Source organism: Babylonia areolata, chromosome 8 (genome assembly GCF_041734735.1).
Source record: "Babylonia areolata isolate BAREFJ2019XMU chromosome 8, ASM4173473v1, whole genome shotgun sequence".
Lineage (NCBI taxonomy): Eukaryota > Metazoa > Mollusca > Gastropoda > Neogastropoda > Buccinidae > Babylonia > Babylonia areolata.
The window spans coordinates 42147979-42170923 of record NC_134883.1 but is presented as its reverse complement, the minus strand read 5'-3'; the positions used below and the strand labels follow the sequence as shown (position 1 = coordinate 42170923).

Genomic DNA, 22945 nt, shown 5'->3' with positions numbered 1-22945 from the left:
GCAGATATCCGTTTTCGACGATGAACCCTGTCAAGATATCGTTTGTGCATACAACAGCTCACTGAGTATCATGTTTCATTAAAAAACAACAACAAACAACAACAACAACAACAAAAAACAAAGAAAGAAAAAAGAAGCTAAAATGGTGTCGCAGATTTCCCGATGAACAGAATAGTCAGCCAGTCGGAAATATTTATTCACGATTGTCAAAATGCAGCTTAAAAAAAGTCCCTGGTCTCCTGGTATACAGTTTAGTCGGTATATTGACTTTGTTTATTCAATGACGATGTATATGATTCTGTCAGTCGGGTTTCTTTTTAAATTACTTTATTTTTGTATTTATCCTGAACAAAGTCACGCGAAACTGTGGATTCAGAAAGAACGCACTTTGTTAGCGTGATTTGGGCCACAAGTTTTCTTTCTATATTATCTAAATACAGAACAACAAAACCACACTTTAATGCCAAAGCCTTAGAATATTATTCAACAGTAGATAAAACGCTTATATATATACTTAAATGCGTGCTGTAAAATAATATTCAGCAGTAAATAAAATGCTTTACATATACTTAAATGCGTACTGTAGAATATTATTCGACAGTAAATAAAATGCTTTACATATACTTAAATGCGTACTGTGTAAACAATTATATCTTAAGAGTCTACTAAAGCAGTTCAGTTAGGACAAAGTAGTTGAACATACTGAAGTGACACACACACACACACGCACACACACACACACACACACACACACACCATTATAGTAGAAACGTGACAACACAACACACTATAAAAGAAAACAAACTTACCTGTAAACAGCACAAAAAGTACAGCCAGAAGGGTGAGGACAGCAATCCTGTTACCAGCCATGTCGACAGCAGCGGCCACACACACACTAGTTCACTTCGCACAGAAAAAAAGCAGCTTTTTTTTTTTGGCCAGTTGTACAATTCAGTCACACGGAAAGGTGCACAACACAAGATCCTGTTTTGTCCTTGTCGGGGTGGGGGGGGTGGGAGGGGAGTTTTGAGATAGGCCCACTGCATACCTGTGTGCTGTGATATCGAGACGGGTACACGTTCTACAGGCTGGCTCGCCTCACCACCACAAGCACGCTGCATGGCTTTCATTATTGATCCAGTTTTTTTCATTACATGTTTAGTCAGCGTAACATAAGCATGGACGCAACGGAGTACAACACCAAAGAAGACAAAGAAAGCGTCATTTGTTCTTACTAGAACGATAATCCCGTGGTATTAGCTTGTAATGGCATGCGTAACTTCACAGACAGACAGACACACACGCACATACACACGTGCACACAAACGTATGCCTGCGCGCAGCCAAAAAGGAAAACTCACAGACCCTTATTCCTCCCACGTAAGCATGTGCACAAGCTTTTGCCTCCTACAGAAGGGCATGTGCGCACTGACATTGATGTGCATGCACACACAGGAGCGCGCACAAACACACGCATACACGCAATGGCATGAAGGCGGTCACACACACAGACACACACAGAGACACAGAGACACATACACACACACACACACACACACACACCTTCGCACTGTGGAATATCTTCAAATGAGTGGGTAGACCAAGCAGCTAGAAGAGCAGCACGTAATTTCGAAGGCGTAATACAACTTGACATCCAGTTAGATCTACATGAATGCATTAGCTGTATAGAAAATGTATCTAGAAATCGATTTAAGAAATTACTTATAGATTCAAATAATCAATATTACCAATGTTGTGTAAACACAAAGAATGCAGCTAATCCCAAACATTTTCTAAATTCGACACCAGCAGCACCTTCAAGACAAATTACAAGTCTAATGTATAGACTTCGTTTAAATGCTATGTGGTAAGCAAATAACTGTCTTCTCATTCATTGTCCGAGCATAAGACTTACTTCCAAAAGATGTAGTTGATGACTTTTCTTCCAATATTTCATTAGCCAATGAAAAGATTTTGAATGATTATTCATTGTTTAGAATGTTTTCAGAAATTTTAAACTCCAGTCCAGTTGGTATCCTCCTTTGATGTATTATATTTAACACTGTTATTTATATTTACATTGTAGAAGGTTAATACTTGTTGATTTGCATATACATATTCTCCTTCCCATGACAACTCATTCAATACACACCACAACCTCTTTAGACTTTTTTTTATAATATACTTTTCCTCTGAAACATAAAATGAACTTTTTTTTTAATTATTTTTTTGTAACACTAATATTCACATGCATTCCCTTTCCTTTATACACAACTTTACTCCTTTCCGTCTAAAAACACTTATAGTGAATAGACGTTACACTGAAGAAAACATACACAGAGGCACATATAACACACACACACACACACACACACACACACATAACACGTACGCACACACACACACACACACACACGTAAGCACACACGCGTCTCCTATGTACACACGAGCTCATCAGAATTCAATTTGTCCCTCCCTTTTGTTTGCCGTCCTGCCTCTCTGTACTTCCTAACACTCAAAAACCTGTTTTTCGTTTCTATAATCCGCAGTGTGTTAGTTCTATTAAAAAAATATCAACACAACCAGGTTGCTTTCGTCTGCGCCGGTGTGCAGTGTGCACTAGCTGAAACACACACACACACACACACACACACGCACGCATGCACGCACGCACGCACACACACACATACATACATACATACACACGCACGCACGTACACACACACGCACGCGCGCGCACATACACACACACACACACACACACACACACACACACACACACACACACACACACACACAGGGTTATTATAAATGGTAACAACTCTTCCGAAACTCTTTTGAATTTGGGGTCCTATTCTTGGTCCGACACTTTTCGTACCTTGCGCAACGCATAACACTCCTCTTACTCTTCTTTATTGACTCTCAAACTGTTTGCAGATGGCACACACAACTTATTCCGATTCTTCTGCAAACTGCAGCCCTTCCCTACTCTCTACAGGATTGTGTCTTTGAAGCTGTCATGAATGTCGAGCAACAGTTTAAAACTAAATGACGACAAGACAACAAGATCCCACATAAGCGCATGCACATACATGTAGGAAAATATGCACGCGCACATCCACACCTGCAAGCGCATTTATATGCACAGAAACAGAGACACATATACACATACGCGCGCGTGGTAGCATACACAGGAACACAGAGACACTCGTAGGATATACATTAAAATTTATGGTATCATGGACACACACACACAGATATATACGAGGGTCATTCTATAAATAAGGTGAATTTTTCGGTATAAGGACTTCTAATACAGATAGAAGCTTACTTTTTTTTTTCTCCGTAGTCTCCCAGCACTGTCACACACTTTTCCCATCTGTGCACAAGCTTCCGTATTCCCTCAGCGTAAAAATCTTTGGACTGATGTCTCAGCCAGTCGCTCACAACACTTTTGACTTCATCGTCACTTTCAAACTTCGTGCCTCTCGTGAACGCTTTCAAGGGACCAAACAGGTGAAAGTCTGAAGGGGCAAGGTCTGGGCTGTAAGGGGGATGAGGGAGCAGTTCCCAGCCCAGCTCGTTGATGGTCTGCACCGTTCGGGCTGCTGTGTGAGGCCTTGCATCTTTGGCACCCACCGGCAGCTGACCTTCGAGTAGCCAAGGTCATCATGGACAATTTTGTGTGCTGTCCCAACAGATAAGCTCAAAGTCCTTGCAGTGTCATCCACTGTCACCCTTCTGTCAGACTGAATGAGGTCATTGACTGATTCGATCACCTCAGGAGACCTCACTTCTGTAGGCCTTCCAGGCCTGTCTTCATCCTCAACACTGCTCCGTCCTTCTTTAAACAGTTTAGCCCACTTGTAGACAATTTTTCGGCTGAAACATGTGGCACCATACACAGTTGACATTCTCCTATGAATTTCAACTGGTTTGCACCCTTCAGCAACCAAAAACTTGATAACTGACTGCTGTTCAATCCTGGAGCATGCTTCTTGGTCAGCCATATTTGTTAATCGCCAAAACTCTCAAAGTTTTTTTTAATCTGCAAAACAAATTAAATCCATGTGAAAAAGAAGTAAAAAAAAAAAAAAAAAAAAAAAGAAAGAAAGAAAAAAGTAAGCTTCTATCTGTATTAGAAGTCCTTATACTGAAAAATTCACCTTATTTATTGAATGACCCTCGTATATTTCGTGCAAACAGCAACTCAGAAAGTGAAATTGGTAATAAAAACAGATAAACAACGATCATGTCATTTTGTAATCTTTCCCATTATAATGACTTTCCACACTTTCAAACACACTCTCCTCCCTCCTTCCAACACACTGCAAAAAATCGCCAGAGATACCGACCCGCAGTTTTGGTCAGGAAATTGGAGCAGCACACCCACAAACGTATCCGCAAAATGGTGATACTTGGCTGTGTTGTCCAGTCTTCCCATTTAAGCCCGTGGCACGCTTTACAAAGCTGGCCGTGGGCTGAAAAAAAGCAAAACAACCTCTGCTGAGAATCGAACCCGCGTCCACCTAGCCGACAGTCCGTGACGCAAGCCACTTGGCCACGATGGCTGGTGTTACAAAATATTTCAATGATGATAATAGTTATAATAGTAATGATGATAATGATGATGATGATACTACTACTACTACTACTTCTACTGCTGCTACTAGTGACGTTAATGTCATATTATTATTATTATTGTTATTGTTGTTGTTGTTGTTTTTGTTGTTATTATCAGCAGTAGTAGTAGCAGTAGTAGTAGTTGTAGAAGCAGCAGCAGTAGTAGATGTACAACAAATACATGGAGGCACGCATGTACACACACACACACACACACACACACACACATACCCGAGAGCGCCCCCACCACCTCACCTTCTCTCTCCAATTAATCACACTTCGGAATTGCGCAACAGGAAATAAACAGAAACTTGATCCGACCCCGCCATTCCAGAACCGGCCTTGCCCTTGTGTTTCAGTCACGTGATCAAGGCCATCATTTTGCATTGCACAGGTATACTCAGCTAAGTCTAAGAAGGATCCTTTCTATTTCGTACCTAAACGTGGTGAAACTTTCGCAGTGTGATTGCACCTAAGAGCATGTAACCAGGGAAAGAGATTGCAGCAAAGAGCATGTAACTGGGGAAATAGATTGCAACAAAGAGCCTATAACTGGGGGAAATAGATTGCAACAAAGAGCCCGCAACCAGGGAAAGAGATTGCAGCAAAGAGCATGTAACTGGGGAAAGAGATTGCAGCAAAGAGCCTGTAACTGGGGAAAGAGATTGCAGCAAAGAGCCTATAACTGGGGAAATAGATTGCAACAAAGAGCCCGCAACCAGGGAAAGAGATTGCACCAAAGAGCATGTAACTGGGGAAAGAGATTGCACCAAAGAGCCTGTAACTGGGGAAAGATTGCAACAAAGAGCTTATAACTGGGGAAATAGATTGCAATAAAGAGCCTGTAACTGGAGAAAGATTGCAACAAAGAGCCTATAACTGGGGAAAGAGATTGCAACAAAGAGCCTGTAACTGGGGAAAGAGATTGCACCAAAGAGCCTGTAACCAGGGAAATAGACTGCACTAAAGAACCTGTAACTAAGGAAATAGGGCTCATTGTTTCTTCACGTTAACTGCGAAAAGCAGCCACTCCCTTCACGGTGTAATAGCCTGAAACTACCACTCCACCCCACCACCCTACCACCCCTTCACCTCCATCTGGGCTCGTTTCGAATGACCCCCGACATTAACATTTGTGGCAGGTCAAGATCATCCCCAACCCTCCCCCCTACCCCAACTCCCCGCCACCCACCCTACACCCTTCCGATTTGAAATTACCAATTTTTTTCGGATTTATTCTTCCAACTATTGAAAATGGCTGAACAGCAAAGTGAGAGCTGTATGATCAATGGTTTTTCCCTTCCAATGGGAAGTCATTTACAGTCTTTTGTGAAGGACTATGACTGTCAGACTAGGAGGCAAGATTGCACTGGCTCTTTGTGTGCTGCAGCCTTGGGGTTCTAGTTGACCTTTGGGAACTATCCCAACGCCGACTGTCCTAAAACCCTATTGGCCGAGAGTAGGGATGTAACTTGGGGCAAGACACTCTCCACTATAATCAAATTCTAGCACGCCCAGATAATCGGGACAGCAGTTGCCTCCTCTGCTGTTCTGATGGTCATAGTCGGACACGACTGACTATCATACGTGGGGAAACAAACCGAGGGCGGTTTGTTGTTGGCTTGTCTTTTCTTACCTCCCCCCACCCCCTCATTCCATCCTCACCCCCCTTTTCATTTTAAACACTGAAGCAGTTTAGTTTCATCGAAGTTTGAATAAAATGAACGACGTGGGCAAAGTGGAATGTTTTGTTTTTGATTCTCAGCAATTGTTGCTATGTATAATGTATAGATGAGGCTGGAAATCGCTGAAACGTAATGCTGGGCCTTTGTCGTTCTCTCTCTCTCTGTGTCTCTCTCTCTCTGTCTGCTTGTGTGTGTGTGTGTGTGTGTGTGTGTGTGTGTGTGTGTCTGATTTTGTGTGTTCGTTCTTTTGTCGATCCACAATTGTGATTTTAGACGAAACCATCATCCCACCCCACACATGCCTTATATCATCATTACTTTCCCTGTTCCTCTATCGTCAATTAACGTAAAAAAGGAATATAAAGAAGATAAAACAAACTAGTCAACCAGTAAAATTACAACAAAGAGCCAGTGTGGCTCCTAATTAAACTCTGAACTATTTCAAACAAATGTTGATTATCATATAAAACGTTTCGAATGGAAGCAGATGGAACTGCAGAGTCTGTAAATGAAAGGGATAGATATGTTTTCAACTGTTCACATTGATAGATTACCGCAAATGCAAGTCACATTAGAAGTACATATTGTTTTTATGGCATCTACTCGAAGTCTTTAATATCAGACTAGTGAGCCTTCTGCAGTTTGTTTCAAGAGAAAACATTCGATCAATTTTGCGCGATCTATTTTTAGTATTTTCTCAGACAGGGTCAGACTCCTGTTTCAGTTTACTGACATGGTTCCAGCAAGTTTTCTCCAGTAGAGAATAACCTTGTAATGAATATGGAATACAAGTTTCTGTGACTTTGTAAATATTCATTGCGACTTTTTTTCCGCACATTGATCCACCCGCTCAGTTCCAGCGAAAATTAATCTTTGTACCACGGATGGTCCAAAACAGGGGACAAAACTACAGTCATATCACGCATACAATTTACTCTCTCCCACAGAGCGAATTCAAACAGCTGCCAAAAACAGTCTTTGAAGGGTTTATGTTTTACATCTCCTTTTCAGATCTTTGCAAAGTTACTTTCAAATACTGAACTGAAGGGTTGTTGTAACAACCCACGCTTGTATTCCCCCACAATAATGTTGTCGAACGGTCTTAATTTGGTGAACCGGTAGCAGATGGGATCTCTTCGGAGATCCAGTAAAGGCTACTGTGCACAAGGCTTCCTCTGTGTTAGAGCTTGTTTGCTTGACAATGCTTGGTTTATAGCGGCTGAGTTGTTCTGAGCACTCGTGTTTTGTATACATTTATTACCTCCCTTGCATCCTTTTCGAATCCCCAAGAGTGAGGTTGCAAAGATAGATTATTTACGTGGTGTTCTATTTGTAACCTTTTTTTTTGTTGGTCGAACAGTATGTTTTGTTGTATTGTTTGTTTACCTGTTCTTTACTTTGGCCATCATGGGCTGCTTTTGGAAGTCACTGGATAGTGATTTTTACCATGCTATGATTGATGTCTTTGGATGACTTGCTGTAGGGGATAATAGTTCACTGCCAATGCCGAGACATCTGAGGTGTCCACAGGGGACGAAACTGCAGTCATATCAGGCACACAATCGGCTCATTCCCCATACAGAGAATTCAGGTAGCTCCCGATTGCAGTGTTTGAAGGGTTTCTGTTTAACATTTCCTTTTCTGATCTGTCCAAAGTTATTTTTGAATAACGGAAAAACTTGTTTAGATGCTAGTTCCACTTGTTTCCCTCCAATATTATGTTGTACAATATATGTATGTATATGTGTATATATATATATATATATATATATATATATATATATATATAATCAGAATTATATATATATATGTGTGTGTGTGTATAAAGAGAAGGAGAGAGAGAGGAGAGAGAGAGAGGCAGAGAAAGAACGAGAAATAGAAAGAGAGGGAAAGAGAGAAAGACAGAGAGAAAAAAGAAATAGAATCAAGAGGGTTTAATTGTATAGACCTTGGCCCATTGCAGTTGGAGTAAAGAATGCGAAAAAGAAAGAATCAAAAACGTAAATTCTGCTTTCCTGTGTCTGGAGCTTCGTGCACAAAGTTAGCAACATTTATCACTGTTGTTTTGTTTTTTGCTGCCACCAGTAACGCAGATTTAAACAGATGGATGCCTGTGATATTTAACAGGAATTCATTCATTCCTGTGTTCAGTGTGTTTTGGACATTTAAGCAAAAAATGCATCTCTGTTTCAGGAACATTTTTTTACAGATAGGACAAGAAGAATCATTTGCATTTATGCGACAGCTAAATTGAAAGAAACTGCAATTCAAAAATGACCTTCCAATTCTAAACCTAGCCAAAGTTTTTCTTACAGAAATATTATTTACCTAACGTAAGTGCACAACAAGCGAAAATGATGTAGAGATATATGGTGATAGCAAGAGAGAGAGAAAAAAAAGAGAGAGAAAGAGAGAGAGGGAGAGAGAGAGAGAGAGAGAGAGAGAGAGGGGGGGGGGAGTATAGAAAAGGGAAAAGAGTGTCTATCACGCTCAAACAATAAAGTATATGTTTTGTACATAAATTCATTCTGCTTCAAAACATCAGTAATGTATGGTTAATAAATCATGTGGAAATTTCAATATGTAATTCTAGATTAGAAGCATTGCCGAAGCTGGAAAAATTGCTTGTGTGTGTGTGTATGTATGTGTGTGTATATGTTGTGTGTGTGTGTGTGTGTGTGTGTGTGTGTGTGTGCGTGCGCGCGTGCGTGCGTGCGTGCGTGTGCTTGCACGGGCGATGGGAATATGTGTCACGCTCTGTAAGAGAGCGGACTAGAAACCCCCACCCAGCCCAGCACTAACACCCAGACAACACAAACACAGACTAATACAATCCGGGGTTCACATACATTTGTTTAATCACACACCTAGCTTGCCCACAAACAATAACCACAACCCCAGCTGCAACAACACTTAAATAACAATGGATAAATATAACACACACACAAAAAAAACCAAACCCACACACACAAAAAAACCCAGAGCTTTAAGATAAGGAAACAAGCACAACGTTAATGCTGTCGTGACGACGACGACGAACAGTAAGTGACGACGACGAAGAACAGCGACGACGAACACGAAGAACGGCGACGACGAACACGAAGAACAGTGACGACGAACACGAAGAACAGCGACGACGAACACGAAGAACGGCGACGACGAAGACGAAGAGCAGTGACGACGAAGACGAAGAGCAGAACACCCAGACAGCTGAGCACCAGGCCAGAGAACGCTGGCGACGGAAGCCAGCGGCAGGCGGCAGCAGCCAACGGAGGCCTGGACCAAGGAAGTCAAAGGCAGGCAGAGGGGTTCCCGGGGAGACAGTGGAGGGTCAGTGGAAGAGTAGGGAAGTCCGTGGATAAACACGAAAGTGGGAACACTGAAACCACTTCCAGAGAGGTACCACTACCCCAAAGCTGGAAGTTCACACAGAGCACACAGAGACCACGACCACTCGGAGGAAACTGATCCCCACTACCAGCGTCGAAATGGGCAAACAGCCCTGAAGAGAGCCAAAGACTGGCACGGCTGCCTCCTCTGACAGTCGCGGGCGAAAAGCCCAGAATCTTGTCATTTGTTGACAAGGAAGAGGCTGATCTCAGTTCAGTGACAGCCTGAACTGAGACCGAGACAGACTGAGTATCTCGTGCAAACCGCACAACCCACACTGCTCTCTAGCTAGAATGGGGTGGGTGAACGAGGGGGTTTAGTACTCATATCTGATTTTGTCATGAGATGTGACAACAGCCCCCCTCACAAGTTCAAACGAAGATTGAAACTTAATTATAACCATGTCACACAGAATGACAAACACAATAACACACATTCCCACTGCCGTATCATCCACGATGTCTTCTCAAACAGAGACATATGCCAAGGCACTGCCCTCCTGAAACTAAATGTAAGGAAAAGGCGAAAACAACAACAACAACATCAAAACTATGAAGTCTGGAATAACAGGATGAATTGCAAATTATAGAATTGCCAACCTTACCAACTAATAAGTAATATTAAAAGATACACATGGCCAGTATACAGCTGCCTCATTCAGGTGTTAACACTCTAACTGGGCTGTATTCAGATCATATTTCATCCAACTCTGGCAGACGACTAAGGAAGTCAGCACCAACGTTTTCTTTGCCAGGAATGGCTTGCACCCTGAACGAGAAAGGCTGCAACTGTAGAGCCCAGCGCGTCAGTCTGCCACTGACCGTTTTGGCCCTGTCTAGATACTGCAGCGGTGCATGGTCCACCTGGACGACAAACTCCTTCCCGTAGAGGTAGGGTTCAAACCTCTGAATACCCCACACAAGAGCCAGGCATTCCTTTTCAATTGTGGGGTAATTGCGTTCGGCTGGGCTCAATTTCTTACTGGCACACGCCACTGGTTGAGCACCCATACCTTGATCTTGGAGCAGAAGAGCTCCCAACCCCACGTTCGAAGCGTCAGTCCGCAGTATGAAAGGCTTGGACAGATCGGGGAGACAGCAAACTGGCCTACTGCAGAGGATTTGTTTGAGCTGCAGAAAAGCTCTCTCGCAGTACTCATCCCAGATAACTTTGTTTGGCTCCTTGCTCTTGGTTTTCTCAGTCAAGGGAAGAGCGATTTCCGCAAACTGAGGAACGAACCTCCTGTAGAACCCCACGAGGCCCAGAAACCCTCGGAGCTGTCGTTTCGTACAGGGACGAGGTGATTCTCGGATCTTCTCCATTTTTTCTGCATCTGGCCAAATTTTCCCAGCACCCACATGGTGACCCAGATAGTCTAACTCCCTGTGGCCGAGAAAACATTTGGAGGGCCGTGCTGTCAGCTTGCAATCACACAACCGGGAAAACACGCTGCGTAAGAGCCTTAGATGCCGTGTTTCATCGGCGGAGGAGATAAGAACATCGTCCATGAAGTTGTCCACGTCCGGGCTGTTGAGAGGCAGTACTAATTTCCGCATCATGTGGGAAAATACTGCGCCAGCAGTTTTGAGGCCAAACGGCATTACACACCACTGGAAGTGTCCCTGAGGAGTAGTGAAAGCTGTTTTCGGGCGATCAGCTTCCGCCATGGGGATCTGCCAGTACCCCTTTGAAAGGTCTAGCTTCGAGAACACCTTTTTCCCTGATAACCGGGAGAACAGTGCCTCTACATCTGGCATTGGTTCAGCATCAAACACGGTTATCTTATTGATGCGACGGAAATCGACGCAAAACCGTACCTTCCCATCTTTCTTCTTTACGAGGACGATAGGAGAGGAGTATGGGGACGAGGATGGCTCTATCACGCCCATCTTCAACATTTGTTGGACCTCCTCTTGAATCGTCTCACGTTGGGAGTAGGGCAGTGGATACTGCTTAGCCCTAATAGGGGTGTCGGAGGTAAGACTGAGCGTGCATGTCTCGAGGTTCGTACAGGCAGGCAAGTCAGTGAGAACATCCCTAAACTCTCGAGTCATTTCACGAATGGCCTCTTTCAGTGAGGAGTTATCAGCGGCCAGCACAACATCCTCCGGACCTTCAGTTGCCTCCAGGGGCATGAGTGGAATGTCGCGTTCCACTGTCCTCGTTCCTTCCCAGACCTCTGGGTCTTCAATCACAGCCAGAGCCACAGTCCCTCGAGGAGTGCGCTCAATGTATTCTTTCAACAGATTGGCGTGGTACAGCTTTTCTTTCTCGCCAATCTGAACGCAATAATCTGCGATGCCCACACGACGCAGAACAGTGTATGGACCCTGCCATTCAAGTTCCAGTTTGTTCTGTTTGGTGGGGCGAAGGAGAAGTACTTTGCTCCCCTCAGCGAACTGTCTTTGCTTTGCTTTGGCGTCAAAATAACCCTTGTACCGCCTTGAGGCCCTTTCGAGGTTTTGCTGAGCAATGGTACAGGACTCTGCGATTCTGTTTCGCAGTTCTACCACGTATTCAGCAGCAGTCTGAATTTCTGGCCTCTCAGGGTGGAGCCAGTGTTCTCTGAGGATCTGCATGGGACCCCGTACTGTTCTCCCATAGAGCAGCTCGAAAGGCGAGTAGCCAGTGCTCTCCTGGGGAACTTCTCTGTAGGCAGATAACAGAGCGGGAATCCAGCGGTCCCAGGCTCGAGGTTTCTCGTACGATAGTCTCCGCAGCATTGCCTTCAAAGTAGCGTTAAAACGCTCCACCAACCCGTTGCACTGAGCGTGGTAGGGGGTTGTGGTCAAGCCCCGCACAGACAGAAGCCGATAGACTTCCTGCATGACACTGCCTGTGAACTGAGAACCACGATCAGTCAAGACCTCAGCAGGAACACCTGTACGTGTCCACATGGTGAACAACGCCTCAGCCACAGTTTCAGCCGAAACGTGTTTGAGAGCGACAGCTTCTGGGTACCTGGTCGCATAGTCAACCATTGTTAAAATGTACCTGTTGCCAGACTCAGATGAAGGGGATATAGGTCCTACAATGTCGACAGCTACACGACTGAAGGGCTCTGAAATGAGGGGCATCTTGACGAGTGGCACTTTCGGGACTCGACCCTTAGCTACCGTCTTCTGGCATCTGTCACAAGAACGGACGAAACGCCGAATGTCAGCACACATGCCAGGCCAGTAGAAATGTGGGAAAACTCTTCCCTGTGTGCGCTTAACCCCAAGATGACCCGACATGGGGGCTTCATGGGCAAGAAGCAACACTGTGGAACGCAGTTCCTTAGGAACACAGATTTGGGTTGCTTCCCCCCGATGGTCCTTGAAACGCCGCATCAGTATTCCCTGCTTCCTGAAGTACATGACCTCTCCAGATCGTGTCTTTTTGACGGCTTTAGACACAGCCAGCTCCCGAGCTTGACACAGGTCAGGATCGCTATCCTGCTGATGCTCTAGGTCCTGTCTAGACACATGGATCTGGAAGTCCTTGACAGGCAAGGGAGATAACCCTTTAGCCCTGGCAGCTGCTTGGGCCTGCGTCTCAACAGCACCCACAAGACTGGCATCTGAGTAAACGGGCACGGGCACTGAAGTGCCATCCTCGCACCAGGCAGTATTGCCAATAAGGACCTCTTCCACAGGAGCCTCCATTACTGCCACGTCTAGCCTGCCTTCCACGAAAGGAGACTGGAAATCTACTCTGGCGATGGGTAGGACAGAGGTGCATCTTGATTCGGCCAGCACTACACGGACAGTCGCTCCAGTGAAAGAATCTGGACTGACCAGATGGCGTGCAACGACAACCATGTGAGCTCCGGTGTCTCGCAAAGCCGGGACTGAAACCCCGTTGACGAAAGCCTCACATCGTGGCGAGTACTGCTTTGCAGCACAGTTAACGCAAAGAGATGGAGGTGGGGAATGGGAACCCTGCTGCCTAAAGCTCGGCTGTGCCACAAGGGAAACCTTCTTCCGCTGGCGGCACTCTTTGGCCACATGTCCAAGTTTCCCACAGAGGAAACAGGTAACTCCTCTAGTTCTCTCGACACCCCTTGAGCTGTCGCTAAGAGCGGAACTACTTTGTCCAAGAGATGCGGCCTTTTGCTCCGCATGAGGTTTGGCACCAAGACCATGATCTCTGGATTTCCTGGAGGCTCGTGCCTCACTCTCAGCCATCCGTCCCGCTCTCCTGGCACCGACAACCTTCGAGGTAATGCGTGCTACCTCCTCCACCCTATCTGGTTCCTCACGCTTAACCTCACTGACGAGGTCAGGGTTAAGGGTAGCTAGGAACTGTTCTTGGAGGAACAAGTCCCTTAGGTCCTCAGCACTGTCGTAATCGCGACCAGCAGCTGTGCACCAGCGAGACAAACAGACCTTAAGCCTTTCCAGAAATTGGATAAAGGTCTCTTCTGCAAGCTTCCGCATCGTTCGGAAACGCTTACAATACGCATGGGCATCTAGCCGAAACTCGCGGAGTAAAGCAGCTTTCAATGACTCGTAGTCATGAAGTCTCTCCGGAGGCACTCGCAGACAAGCGTCCCTAGCTCGACCTTGTAACAAGGTTACTAAGCGAGCCGCCCATGAACTTGGCTTCCACTTATTGAGAAGCGCTACCCTCTCAAAATGGGTCAGGAAATCGTCGAAGTCACCCTTCCCATCGTAAGGAGCAAGGGAAAACGGTTGGCTTATTTGAGCCTCGACCTCTTCTTGCTTTAATTCCATCTTCCTTTCAAACCGCTGCCTATCCTCCTCATCCCTCTTCTCCCTATACCGTCTTTCCTCTTCCCTATATTCATCCTCCCTGTGATCCCTCCAGCGCCTGTAACGGCGCTCTTCCTCCCTATTTGCGCGCTCTTCCTCCTTAGCAGCAGCATCGACCACAAACCGTGCAAGGGCCTCACCAGTCAAACCCATGTCAGCACCCATGGCTTTGAATTTTGTGTAAGGCTCCTGGTGAGATAGAGGTACAGTGTCCCCTTTCCTTCCATCATCAGATAGACTACCTGGGTCATCCTCTTTCAGTTGACCCCGTATCCATCCAGACAAACCTGACTTATCTATCTGAGAAGGAGTAGAGGTACTCGACTTATCCATCTGGGACTTTGACCCGGGAGTGACGGCTGCAGCCGTTTGTCGCCGAGTGGGCATTTTTTTCCCTCCTTTTTTTCTGTTTTTTTTTTTTTCTCGCAGAATGCGAGAAAGGCAAACCAAACTCGGCAAAACTCAACAGCCGAAATCAAGTGCCTGAACAACAGCTAACTTTTTGAGCAGGTAAGGTGTCTATCATAACCTCACCCAAACATTCTTCCAGTGACACAGCATAATTTTAATCAGATATCATACAGGATATGTACACATGTAACAGACAAAACGATTACACCCACCCCCCTCCCACTCTGACCTAACTTACCCCGCATCTCCACCAAATTGTCACGCTCTGTAAGAGAGCGGACTAGAAACCCCCACCCAGCCCAGCACTAACACCCAGACAACACAAACACAGACTACAACAATCCGGGGTTCACATACATTTGTTTAATCACACACCTAGCTTGCCCACAAACCATAACCACAACCCCAGCTGCAACAACACTTAAATAACAATGGATAAATATAACACACACACAAAAAAAACCAAACCCACACACACAAAAAACCCAGAGCTTTAAGATAAGGAAACAAGCACAACGTTAATGCTGTCGTGACGACGACGACGAACAGTAAGTGACGACGACGAAGAACAGTGACGACGAACACGAAGAACAGCGACGACGAACACGAAGAACGGCGACGACGAAGACGAAGAGCAGTGACGACGAAGACGAAGAGCAGAACACCCAGACAGCTGAGCGCCAGGCCAGAGAACGCTGGCGACGGAAGCCAGCGGCTGGCGACGGAAGCCAGCGGCAGGCGGCAGCAGCCAACGGAGGCCTGGACCAAGGAAGTCAAAGGCAGGCAGAGGGGTTCCCGGGGAGACAGTGGAGGGTCAGTGGAAGAGTAGGGAAGTCCGTGGATAAACACGAAAGTGGGAACACTGAAACCACTTCCAGAGAGGTACCACTACCCCAAAGCTGGAAGTTCACACAGAGCACACAGAGACCACGACCACTCGGAGGAAACTGATCCCCACTACCAGCGTCGAAATGGGCAAACAGCCCTGAAGAGAGCCAAAGACTGGCACGGCTGCCTCCTCTGACAGTCGCGGGCGAAAAGCCCAGAATCTTGTCATTTGTTGACAAGGAAGAGGCTGATCTCAGTTCAGTGACAGCCTGAACTGAGACCGAGACAGAGTATCTCGTGCAAACCGCACAACCCACACTGCTCTCTAGCTAGAATGGGGTGGGTGAACGAGGGGGTTTAGTACTCATATCTGATTTTGTCATGAGATGTGACAATATGTATAAGTGTGTGCATTATTTGTATGACATGGGTTGGTACTTTGGGGGATTGGTCCGTGTTTGTATTACGTGTGTGCGTATGTGTGTAGCCGTGGATTGTGTGTGTGTTTGTGTGTGTGTGTGTGTGTGTGTGTGTGTGCGTGCGTGCGTGCGTGTGTGTGTGTGTGTGTGTGTGTGTGTGTGTGCGTGCGCGCTTATAACGCTTAAATGTTTATGCGACAGTTAAATTGAAAGAAACTGCAATTCAAAAATGACCTTCCAGTTCTAAATCTGGCCAAAGTTTTTCTTACAGAAATATTATTTACGTAACGTAAGTGCACAACAGGCTAAAATGATGTAGAGATATATGGTGATAGCAAGAGAGAGAGAGAAAAAGAGAAACAAAGAGGGAGAGACAGACAGACAGAGAGAGAGAGAGAGAGAGGAGTATAGAAAAGGGAAAAGAGTGTCTCTCACGCTCAAACAATAAAGTATATGTTTTGTACAAAAATTTATTCTGCTTCAAAACATCAGTAATGTATGGTTAATAAATCATGTAGAAATTTCAATATGTAATTCTAGATTAGAAGCATTGCCAAAGCTGGAAAAATTGCTTGTGTGTGTGTGTGTATGTATGTGTGTGTGTATGTTGGATGTGTGTGTGTGTGTGTGTGTGCGTGCGTGCGTGCGTGCGTGCGTGCGTGCGTGCGGGTGCTTGCACGGGCGATGGGAATATGTATAAGTGTGTGCATTATTTGCATGACATGGGTTGGTACTTTGGGGGATTGGTCCGTGTTTGTATTGCGTGTGTGCGTGTGTGTGCCACCGTGGATTTTGTGTGTGTGTGTGTGTGTGTGTGTGTGTGTGTGTGTGTGTGTGCGTGCGTGCGTGCGTGCGCGCATATAGCGCTTAAACGTTTATGCGACAGCTAAATTGAAAGAAACTGCAATTCAAAAATGACCTTCCAATTCTAAACCTTGCCAAAGTTTTTTTTTACAGAAATATTATTTACGTAACGTAAGTGCACAACAGGCTAAAATGATGTAGAGATATATGGTGATATATGGTGATAGCAAGAGAGAGAGAGAGAGAAAAGAGAGAGAGAGAGAGAGAGAGAGAGAGAGAGAGAGTGCCTCTCACGCTAAAACAATAAAGAATATGTTTTGTACAAAAAATTCTTCTGCTTCAGAACATCAGTAATGTATGGTTAATAAATCATGTAGAAATTTCAATATGTAATTCTAGATTAGAAGCATTGCCGAAGCTGGAAAAATTGCTTGTGTGTGTGTGTGTGTATGTATGTTTGTGTATATGTTGGGTGTGTGTGTGTGTGTGTGTGTGTGTGTGTGTGCGCGCGTGCGTTGGTGCGTGCGTGTGCTTGCACGGGCGATGGGAATATGTATAAGTGTGTGTATTATTTGCATGACATGGGTTGGTACTTTGGGGGATTGGTCCGTGTTTGTATTGCGTGTGTGCGTGTGTGTGCAGCCGTGGATTTTGTGTGTGTGTGTGTGTGTGTGTGTGTGTGTGTGTGTGTGCGTAGGCGCGTGCGTGTGGGCGCGCATATGGCGCTTAAATGCTTATGATTTTAACTACAGGTTAACAGATTCCATTCTCTGTAATATTAATGTTGAGACATCAATTAAGATATCGCCATGTTATACCTGATAAAGTAGAGAGTGTGTGCGCGCATATGGCGCTTAAATGCTTATGATTTTAACTACAGGTTAACATATTCCATTCTCTATAATATTAATGTTGAGACATCAATTTAAGATATCGCCATGTTATACCTGATAAAGTAGAGAGTAACATGAATACATTTCAGTCGTCACCACAATGCAGAAAAAAAAAAAATCATAGGAGTAGTACGAATCTGGTGCAGAGTAACTCTGAAGAACAAATAAACAAAACAAAAAAGATCATAATAAAGAAATAAACCTACAAAGAGCAACGCACATACACGCGTGCGCACTTGATATATAAATGTAGAAATAAGAAAATAAATCAACTAGCACCTCTTTTCATTATCCGTCCTTTCGATTGGAAAAATCAATTCAGTTCATCACATTTACAAAACTCCATTCAGAGTGACTCCTTGCATATAATGTAGCAAATTTTAAGAGCGTGTATACGAAAACAGATGTAAATAAAAGAAAGAAAAAAAAGAAAAAAAAGAAAAGAAGAAAGAATAGCATCTTATGGGGGAATCTTGATACTTTGTCTCAGCTTTCCATGCATGAAAAGAAAAAACAGAACCAAAACCGGTGTTGTAAAGATAAGAAACGAATGAAATGCGTTTTTTTCTAAATTGTTTTAAAAACCTTTTTATTGATTTTTCATTTAAAGATGGGACCTCAAAATACAATCCAGCAAATATAAGCAGGCGAATTCTAGCAGTGAAAATGATGAGAGAGAGAGAGAGAGAGAGAGAGAGAGAGAGAGTCCTAAACAAACAAAAAACCGGAAGCGGGTATATTATGTCCATGGGCAAGTCGTGAAGGCGGGGTTCCCCGATAGCTCACTGTCCCTTGGATTCAGGGGTCACAGCAGCAGCAGTAGCAGGAGGAGGGGGGTAGGGGTAGTTGGGTGGTGGCGCAGCTCCCGTTGGGTACTGCGGGTACATGGGGTACTGAGCGCCGGTACCTGAAATCAGTCAGTCAGTCAGTCAGTCAATCATTTTGCCAAGCAGTGAATCAAACAATCTATCAGTCGGTATGTAGTGATATCATGCGGTGTCCCGACCATTTTTCGAGATGTCTGACAAACATCTCTCCAAAGGCCAACTTACCAACCAACCACCCAGCTAACCAAGCGAGCAACTGTCCAGTAAGCAACAGGTTATTTTCATGTGTAGTGTTACGTGCAAAACTCGTTGAAGGTGATTACCATAGGGATTGACAGGCATAATTAAATGAGAGAGAGCGAGAGCGAGCGAGAGAGAGAGAGAATGTGTGTGTGTGTGTGTGTGTGTGGAGGGAGTGAGAGGGAGAAAAATAAAGAACTCTCAGAGAGGGAGGAGCAGACACAATGAAAGATGAGACATGTTCACAGATGGTCGGAAAACATGCACGCGCAAACACACACACACACACACAGACGCCTTCCCTCACTGCACGCACATTAATACCACCTCCCTCCTCCGTACACAATCCAGTACCCACCACCCCATTCTTCCCCTGTTCGCCCCCCCTCCACCCCCCGTCCCCCACGGGTATCCCACTCACCCGGGTAGGCCATGGTGGTGGTGGTGGAGAAGGCAGGGTTGGCGATGGGAGTTGCAGTATGCTGGATCACCTGCCCCCGAGAACCCTGCCTTTTGATGCAGCAGCAGATGGCAACGATGATGAGGGAGAGGAGGGCGATGCCGCCCAGCACTGCCCCCACGATGGCCCCAATCCTGCGTTTGGGGGAGAAGGGGTACAGCGTCAGCAATATAGTACCACCACACAGACAAGTTGGTGCAGAGACAGGAAGGAAGGAAGGATGGCTTGAAAGATGGATGGATGAAATGTTGGATGGATGGATGAGAGGATGGATGGATGGATGGATGGAAGAATGACTGGAAGGATGGGTAGCTGGATTGAAGGAAGGGTTGATGGAAAGATGGATGGATACCGATACACGTACGTAGGTACAAAGGAAGGTGCACGATCAAAGAGACAGACGGACAGATAGATAAATAGGTAGGTAGTAAGGTTGGTAGGTAAGCCGGTGGATCGTCAGACAGACAGGTACACAGACAAACAAATGGATGATAGGCAGATAGGCGTTCAGAGGTAGGAATTGGTAGGTATGAGTTCAGAGAGGTGCTTCTGGTTGGAAACACAATTCATTCAGTATCGGGAACAAAACAAGTAAATGAACAGATTGAAAATCGAAAAAAACAAAACAAAACAAAAACAAACAAAAAAAAACAACAAAAAAACAAAACAAAACAAAAACAAAAAACAAACAAAAACAAAAAACAAAGAAAGAAACAAACAAAACAAAAAAACAAAAGAAAAAATAAACAAATAAAACAACAAAACAAACAAACAAACAAACAACAACAACAACAAAAAACAAGAAGAAAAGAGATAAACAAACTCGGATATGTATAAGGAATGTTAGAGGGAAGACTTCCTCAACATTTGGATTTAACTACATAACAAACAGCTCGAAAGAGCTACACTGACAGCCATGGCGCCGTTGCACAGCAGTACTCATAGGGGTATGTGCCACAGCAGCCGTAGGTGCAGTACGTTGTGTCGTAGTTATAGCCTCCAGACCACGCATTAATCTTTGTCCGTCGTGCAGAGTTCTCCCTTGCAGCCTACACAGACACAGATCCAAGGCTGAAGACACAAAACTCAAAGTACAAGTTGCAAGACGAAAATTCAAGATAAAGGTCACCAAATAAATATTCAGTATTAATGTTGTAATATATATATATATATATATATATATATATATATACATACATATACATATATACAAGATATAAAAAAAGTGTCAATTGAATGGTGTCAAAGGATGATTAGAGCTCATGTCACGTTATTTTTCAAGTGGTAAAAGAAAATTCTCTATCTAGTGACGTTGCTGGGTAAATCTGATATATATATATATCGTTTTTTTAATTTTAGTTTTGTAAAACTACTTTTAGACATACACATGTTGAAATGCCTTGAACGGTCAAGATGTGCTTGTGCGCTCTTGTGTGTGTGTCTACATCTTGTGTGGAGTGGGTGTGGATTGGAGCTGGAGCTGAAAGATAAGATTTGTGTGTGCGGGTGTGTTCGTGTGTTTTCAGTATGGATACGTCTTTGCATTTTTCATTGTAAACGCCCAGGGCTTTTGTGTCATTAGATTGGGCGAACCAAAATGTCCTTTTATACTACTACTACTACTACTAATCATCATCATCATCATCATCATTATTCTTTTCTATTAAGAAAAATATTCTATATTAGTATTATCATTATTGTAAATCAAGGACGTTCGAGTCCCTGTGAAGACGATCAAAATGGAAAGACAAAAAATGTCAAAGTGACCCAATGAGATTGATGACGATGCATTGTTATATTGACAGTAGACTGTCACATAAATAGAATATATAAGATTTCGGAAGCTACGTGTAGCAAAAAAAAGAAAAAAAAAGAAAAAAAAGAAGCAAATCAGACATGGGGCTCATGTAGCCTTATGCTTGACTGTGCACTGAGCAACAGGGAGACCTTCCGCGTTTGGCTTCTTACATGCCTCAGTTTTACACAACATGTGGGATACGCAAGTGGTCAGAGCGTCCGATTTTTTTTTTTTTTTCTTTTTTGCAAATCAGGAGCGTTCCATGAGGTCTATGGTCCGAATCCCGTCCTCACCTTTAGGGGTTAAGGGTGGAGACGTTCCACATTAGTCAGGCCGGTCAGCAATAACAAACAATCAGATGTGCAGCTGACGGGGGCAATAGCTGAGTGGTGAAAGCGTTGGACTTTCAGTCTGGGGTTGAAGATGGGGTTGGGGGGGTTACCATTACAGACAGAACGATACAAACAATACTTTTCCTCACACGTCAGAAACGAGCGTTTGTCGAACCGAAAGTTGTGGGTGCGATGCGATGGAAACAGAGCAATTCTATTTTAAGCACGCTTCCTCGATCGGGATTTCGTTGCTTTATGGCCATAGTGCAGATCTATCACACTTTTGAACTTTCCATGTATTCTACACGACTTTTTGGCTTCGACAAACTGTAACAAAATCGCCAAATGCATTTTCGGGCTTACCAAACACCTATGATACTCCAGACAAGTTCATTTCATTTACCACAAAATTATGTTCCGTTATTGGGTGGATCGTACCTCGTTCTTCAATCCGTCTACACAGAGCAGAGTGCTTAAGATGAAGACGCGATTAATGACAACACCATCACCAACACACGAAGGCTATTTATTGTTGGAAACAAACCCTCATCTTCGAAAACTGATGTTTCTCTCCATGCAACAGCGGGAGTTTGGGGAAGTTAGCGTAATTTCAAAACCCCCGGAAACGTTTTTAACCTTAAACACGCATGCATAGCGCGACTTTAGTTCAACATACAAAATATTGGACCGACGATTGTTCATTTGTTGAGCATTCGTTGATATTTGACAGAACATGACGTGACCTATGCACAAATCATTCGCTGAATACAAGTTTGCGGCTTCCTTCACCAACTTTCAGAGGTAAGTCATCGCGAACATAGATGTATGTCCGTTTTCATCAATTAAGAATATGCATGAAAAGACTGCTTTGATACTTGTACCAACAAATGACCGCTTGGGCGAATGTAGGCAGTGTAGGACATTCTCACTGAGGGTAAAAACATAACAGCCTTTCTATGCCTTGAGTCATATATCAAAGTTAATTTTTTATTTTATTCATTTTATTATTATTATTATTATTATTATAGATGAGTGAGATCCATTTAAAAAGAAAATCTCATGGCATACTCAGATTGATATTGCATTACTTGGCAGAATTTGCTGCTGCTGATAGATGTGTGCACTTGTGTAACTTCCATAAAAAGCCGAAGTTCCTGTTTGAACTAAAATGATAAGACTGCTATTAATTCAGTATGTAAGTATGTCAGATAAAGGTGTATGCTTGATTAAATATCATTTCAAATGTAACGGTAGCCTGGCTGCAAAACGTTTAGCGTCTTTACAATCATTTGTGCCTTTCCCAAAATTATATTGTCATTAAAATTAGACTGTGTGGAAAGAACTGATTTCCCCCTCTTTTTTTAGTCAAATTTAGTGTCGAGAGACTAACCATTTGTAGATAAACTTATTTTGTTAAACTTTACAACGGACACACACACATGCATATACACATGCACACAGACACAGGCACACACACA

At 44.1% G+C, this 22945-nt stretch overlaps 1 protein-coding gene across 2 annotated transcripts in view; it reads right to left on the bottom strand.

The window, feature by feature from the left end:
- LOC143284823 (uncharacterized) overlaps positions 1 to 22945 on the bottom strand; it is a 39259-nt gene that overhangs the window by 9943 nt on the left and 6371 nt on the right. Inside the window, exon 1 of one of the 2 annotated variants that reach the window (XM_076591874.1) lies at positions 810 to 965. The exons of the other annotated variant lie outside the window; for it this stretch is intronic. Within the exon in view, the coding sequence (XP_076447989.1) occupies positions 810 to 870 (61 nt within the window). The 5' untranslated portion in view covers positions 871 to 965. Of the gene's footprint in view, positions 1 to 809; positions 966 to 22945 lie in introns of those variants that run through there. 2 annotated transcript variants of the gene reach the window in all.